The sequence below is a fragment of the Sorex fumeus genome, unplaced genomic scaffold (genome assembly GCF_029834395.1).
Source record: "Sorex fumeus unplaced genomic scaffold, SorFum_2.1 ptg000002l, whole genome shotgun sequence".
In the NCBI taxonomy this organism is placed as follows: domain Eukaryota; kingdom Metazoa; phylum Chordata; class Mammalia; order Eulipotyphla; family Soricidae; genus Sorex; species Sorex fumeus.
This window is the reverse complement of record NW_026606059.1, coordinates 53,606,681-53,612,889: the sequence shown is the minus strand read 5'-3', so window position 1 is coordinate 53,612,889 and position 6,209 is coordinate 53,606,681. Positions and strand designations below refer to the sequence as shown.

The 6,209-nt window shown below is 41.8% G+C and overlaps 1 protein-coding gene across 1 annotated transcript; it reads right to left on the bottom strand.

Moving 5' to 3' along the window:
- Positions 1 to 844: 844 nt before the first annotated feature.
- LOC130021311 (transcription initiation factor IIA subunit 2-like) lies at positions 845 to 1,387 on the bottom strand. The gene has a single exon (XM_056112039.1). It carries the CDS (start codon positions 1,346 to 1,348, stop codon positions 1,019 to 1,021), a length of 330 nt encoding a protein of 109 aa, XP_055968014.1. The 5' UTR covers positions 1,349 to 1,387; the 3' UTR covers positions 845 to 1,018.
- Between the last annotated feature and the right edge of the window lie 4,822 nt (positions 1,388 to 6,209).

Here is a 6,209-nt window from a genome sequence, read left to right as displayed (position 1 = left end):
GTTTAAAATTTTAATACACTAATCTTCATTTTGTATAATACCACCCACATAATTTTCAAGTATTTATTTCACTAAATGAAGAATAGAAATCTAAAAAATCACTGCTTTTGAAAAACAACAGAACCATACAATATTCTGAGACTAGCCCAAGTATTCCCTGCTAGGCTCAAAATTGTCACAAAATGCCAAGTTCTAGATAACTGGGAAACTCCATTATTTTCTGTAGGCTAATCCAAAGCTGCATGAAATGGTACCCTGATAGGGCCAGGAATATGACTTCAGAGATAAAGTATAAAAAGTATAAAGTACAAAACTTGAGACCCTGATTTTGATCCATGGTACCAGCACCACTAAGGGTGGTGAGCACAGGTGGTGCAGTTTCTGGAAACACTAATACCAATACTAATACAACTAATACCAATACTAATGCCATATCTACCGAGAGTATTCCGCCTGCACAGCAGAGCCTGGCAAGCTCCTTGTGGCATATTATGCCAAAATGAGTAAAAACAAGTCTCACAGTGGAGACGTTACTAGTGCCCGCTCAAGCAAATTGATAAGGGAGGACAGTGCTACAATGCCATATCATCCCCTACATGCCATTTGCAATCCCACACTAAATTTACTGCCACTTGTTTATTGAACTGAGGATTGCTGAAAACACAAATGAATCTTATTCATCTCAACATATTCAAATACATGAAAATATTCATAGCTAAGAAAGTACCAATAAGTATTTTTTTCTGTTTTAAAATGAGTCTATTAAAGAATGTTCTTAGGAAGACAACAACAATGTCTGATTTGTCATTTAAAAAAAGCTGCTTCTTCATGCTGTATCATAACAATTATGAGATGTTACAGAAGTACAGGCGTCTTTCTAATGGGATTCTGATAGTGTAGCACAGTGTAGTGATTTCTGTAATGCTAGAATATATTTTTTAAAAAAGTCTCTTCTGTGCTTCTCTCCAAATAGTGATGGATAACGAGGATGGCATAAAAAAGCCACTGTATTTTCTATTCATTCTGTAGTATCGGTCCCAGTATTTTTACCATCATAGGCTACAATTTTCACTTTACCCACTTTAATAAGTTCTGTCACCTTGCTGAATTCAACATCATTCAATACAAAAGTCCACACACTGTCGCAAAATCTGTATGTATTTAGAGAGCCCCTGAAGGTGACGTGGTTCCTGACCCTCTGAGCCAGTGCTGAATTTAAAGCCTTATCAAACTGGAGTAGGACTCGGAGGGCAAGTTGCGGGGTGATGTGCTGAGACTGTATGAGCTCATCAAGGCTCTCCTGAAGACTGTTTCCCAAAGTAGTACTTCTGTACAACTGATATGCCATGGTTCTGGAGAAGAAGTTGTTTCCTTACTCAAACTTGCATTGATACCCTGGGGGGACTGTGCTTCCCACCACCCAGTGCACTGAAGCCCGGCAGGAGACAGCGACGTCCACGACCTCCTCTCCAGCCGCCCAAGTATTATTTTTTTCCTTTTTGGGTCACACCCAGCAATGCTCAGGGGTTACTCCTGGCTTTACACTCAGGAATTACTCCTGACAGTGCTCAAGGGATATGATAGGACTCTTAGTGCCTTTTACCACACATTTGTCTCAGCTATATCCAGATATACTTCTGAAGAGACATCAAAATATACCCTGGCAAGTCCCAGACATTGGTATGATTCAGAACTTTCAGAGGTGATTCTAATGTGCAGCCAGTGTTGCCAGTCACTTTTCTGCAAGCATGATGTCAATCTTCATGTGCATCCAAATCGTTATAAAAACTACAAATGCCAGAAATTCATGCTTGGATATTCTAATCCAATTGGTCTGAGGTGCAATTTGGGCGTCAGTAATTTTAATAGCATCCAAGATGCTGCTAATGTGAAGCCAAAGTTGATCATTGATCTACAGGGAATCCACTATTCAGGAGCTGCTAACCAAGCTCTAAGCCTCATAATAGGATGCATTTGTAAAACTTATGTCCTTTAGTTATTCATAAAATATGCTAACACGTTAAATCAAATAAAAGCCCCATTTTTACAAATAAGGAAATAAGTATTCAGAAAGGCAAATAACTTCCACTGTGACTATATGTGACAGAGCTGAAGTTTGAAGCCAGTTTTGCCTGACTTCCAAGTCCAGACTCATTTCACTATAGCATACAGTCATTCATTTATTCATTCATTTATTATCACTTTATCTGTTATTCTTTCAATAAATGTGGGTTGAGTTTCCCTCCCCACCCCAAGCAGAGCCCCGGCAGCTGAAGACCTCCGGTTCCAGCAATAGCCATGCTTAAGACCACTCTCCACACATTCAGACGGGCCTCATGCATGAAGGAACCGGCAGAGGAACCCAGGTGTGCGGGACCCAGGGCTTAGATCTCCAAGCCTGCTCAGATTGGGACTGGGCCTCCTCCACCCAGATCCCCCATATTCCAGTATGCAAGTTTACACTCACCAACTGCCCCTGGGGCCGTGTAATCCCATCAACAGCCAAGACCTAGAGACTATAAAACCCAGCTCCTGGAAGTGTACGCCGCACTTGCGGCTGCAAGACATCTTATTATTTAGTTCTTACTCTGGAGAACCTGGCAGGCTACCAAAAGTATCCTGCCCACAAGGCTGAGAATGGCAAACTCCCCGTGGCCTATTCAATATGCCCAAAACCAGTAACAATGATGGGTCTCATTCTCCTGACTCTGAAAGAGACTCGAATCCGGCACTTTCTAAAATCTCAGGGCTAGGATAAAGGAGACGTTACTGGTGCGTGCTCGGGGAAATCGATGAACAGGATGACAGTGATACAGTGAAATGTTTCGAGAAAGTGTATGGTTTAAGTCCTGGAACACAGTCTATAGAAATAAATAGAAACCTCATATGAGTCAATGCACTTTTCTAGGAGCTCAGCCATCTGGAGTATGTGTAAGGGACAAATCCACGTAGAATAGACTTGATTTTACTTACCCCCAGAATCTTGGGCTGAGGATATTGTTGTGTGAATTCAACCCTCTTCATCTGGACACAATGTTCATGTGACTTCATATAAGAGCAAGTTATACAAATGATGCTATGAATAATCAATTACACTCTACCCCAAATTTAATCTTTATGCAAATATGCTTGATCTTCCACTAGTTAAATGCTTAGGGGTTGGGTCTGTGGGCTTTCTATCGAGATGAGACAAAAAAGCAAAGGCAGCTGGGTGTAAGAAAAAGTACTTGCCTCCTGGACATAGTGGAAGGTCTTGTCTTTGTCCTTGTCTTTGCTTCTGTCTTTGCTTTAGTTTCAAGAATTCATTCTTTGTGATCAAACCTAAGGGCAGCGCTAACAGAGAATCTGAAGGAACATGTCATCTCAGCAGACAGAAGAAACCATCTAGGACTTAGGCAGTGCAGTCACTGAAGAGAAAGTGAACAACCATCTTTCTGTTCTTCATCTTGATGGCCTACTGTTACAGTGGCATCCCTGTCATCAGAGACATATGCCATCTCACCATATGACCTCAGAATATTAGAATTCATAGAATTCTATGCTCATCTTGCTGTCAATGCACAATTCTTTTGTTTAGCTTTTAGCAATTTGATTACAACCTACACTTTCAGCCTTATCACAGACAGTGACCTTTGCAAATCATCATAGCAGGTCCAGTACTTCTGTGATTACTGTCTTGCTAATTCCTTTTGTCCAGAAATTTTTCTCAACTACTTCCCTTGGGGAATTTCTAAACAGTCCTCAACTGCACTAGGAAGACTTACAATTACACTTGTGTACAGAGTTACTTTTATAAGTTCAATTTTAAAAATATTTATTTATAGGATATTATTGACATTTCATTCATCTTAGAGTTTAGGATTCAATCATCTTTACATATTTGTTCCAGGTGTCACTTCCTCCATGATACCCTCCTGATGTCTTCAACTCAAATCCTCAGTCCAAGGCCAGAATACCTCCCATGTCACTACCTCAAATAGCTTTGAAATAGTAGTTTGTGTCAGAATAATCTGGAAGACTGGCTTTCTGAACAACATACCTGGTGATATTGATTCGGTAGACTTGGTATGAAATATATGAAATTTGCTTTCTGTTACAGTCCCAGTAATTCTGATGTTGCTAACCCAGAGGCAGAGCTTCAAAAACCAGTGACCCATACTTATGTCAAATATAATTTTCTTCACATACAGTATACCTGATGGTACAAGGGCGGAAGACATCATTGTTCTGACCGAGACAAGAAGGCATCAATCATATCATGCCATTTTCGACACTGGAGATGAATTGTTCCTTGGGACATGTGACAAAAGAGGCACTGGAGGCATTGGTTTCCTATTCAACATGAACTTGGCCATGAGCATTGATTCATTTGAATGCCTAACAACCCGAATCACACGATTACACTTGAATAGATGTGGCTCACACCGGCAGTTTCTATCTTTGTTGTCTACGCACTAACATTCAATTATGATGAAGGAGAAATTGAGAAGTTCTACACGGAGCTGGAGAAGTTCTATAAATAAGACCACACCTTCTACAAGATCGTTGTTAGTGATTTTAATGCCAAGATAGGACAGAGATCAACCGAAGAACTCCACATTGGGACCCATGGCCTAGAATAGAATGAACAGGGTGAGAGACTGTCTGAGTTCATCATGTCAACCAAGATCATCCATGGTAGCTCACAGTTCCAAAAGGCCAAATCTAAACGTTGGACATTGGAGTCTCCCAGTGGACGGTTCCACAACGAAATTGACCACATCATATTCAATAGACAGTTTTGCCTCACCAATGTCGCTATTGTCCCAAAATTCCAAACGGGATCCGACCACCGTCTCCTTCGTGCAAAATTCTACTTCACAAAGTGGGGAGAAAGGGCTGCAAAGTTTAAGAAGAGAACTCCCAGAATGACCACCAACTGGGAGCTCTTTGGCACTATTGCTGCAACATGAGAAGATGCCGTCCTTGACAACATTGACGAGGAAAATACGATCGACTGGTTCAGCACCTCCATGATTGTGCGAGGAACGCCAAGAGAGAGATAGCCACAAAAAGGCCTATCTTTGAAAACTCTTGAGCTTATTCACCAGCGTGGTTTGGTGCATGCCTCAGGCAACCGCAAGTGAATGTCCAAGCTTACAAAGCAGTGCAGAGATGCAATAAAGGTAGATCTCAAAGAGAGAAGAGTAGCAGTGCTGGTAGATGTGGCAGAAGCCGGGAAAAGCATTCGTAATGCGCGCCTGTTCTTCGCCAAGTACAAGATCAAGATGACTGCCCTCCAATGTCCTGATGGATCTCTCACATTTCCAGAAGGGCAATGGAAAGATTATCCATGACTTCTACTCAGATCTCTTTGATAACAACATCCACCTGCCAACATACCAAATTCCGCAGGATGGATATGTTGTTCCCAATGTTCTCCCTTCAGAAATCCAACACACTATTTCGTCGATAAAGAAACAAATAGCACCTGGCCCAGACAGGGTCAGAGCTGAACACCTGAAGAACCTGCCATCAGTATTCATCAATACACTGACTCAGCTCTTCATGTGCTACCTGTCTGAATGCAAGCTTCCGTCCCAGTGGAAAACCAGCAGGACTGTACTACTGTAAAAGAAGGAAGACATCCACGACATTAGCAACTATAGCCCAATTTGCCTATTGTCTGTCATCTACAAGCTGTTCACTCGAGTCATCCTAAATAGGATTGGCAGAACACTGATGAAGGACAACCATGCGAGCAAGTTGGGTTCTGCAAAGGATTCAGCACAATCAACCATATCCACATGATAAGCAAGTTCATTGAGGTTTCTCGGGAGTTCAAGAGGGTGCTCTGTCTAACGTCATTGATTTAAAGAAGGTCTTTGATTCTGTTGAGACAGAAGCAGTCATCAAAGCCCTAGCCAATCAGGGCATTCATACTCAATGCATCAAGATACTCCATGAGCTGTATTACGGATTCACTACCAGTATCTCCCCATTCTACAAAGAAGTGACCATCGATGTCAAGAGAGGGGTTTGGCAGGGTGATACAATTTCACCGAAACTCTTCAGTGCCACCCTCGAGAACATCATTTGGTGACTGGAATGGGAAGGAAAGGGAGTGAAGATAGACGGTCGACAACTACACCACCTCTGCTTTGCTGATGACATCATTCTAATAACACCAAACATTAGCCAAGCAGCACAATGCTGGTCGACTTCGACCA

Excerpts from the sequence above, each read along its gene's own strand:
- LOC130021311 (XM_056112039.1), bottom strand. The coding sequence starts at position 1,348 with ATGGCATATCAGTTGTACAGAAGTACTACTTTGGGAAACAGTCTTCAG.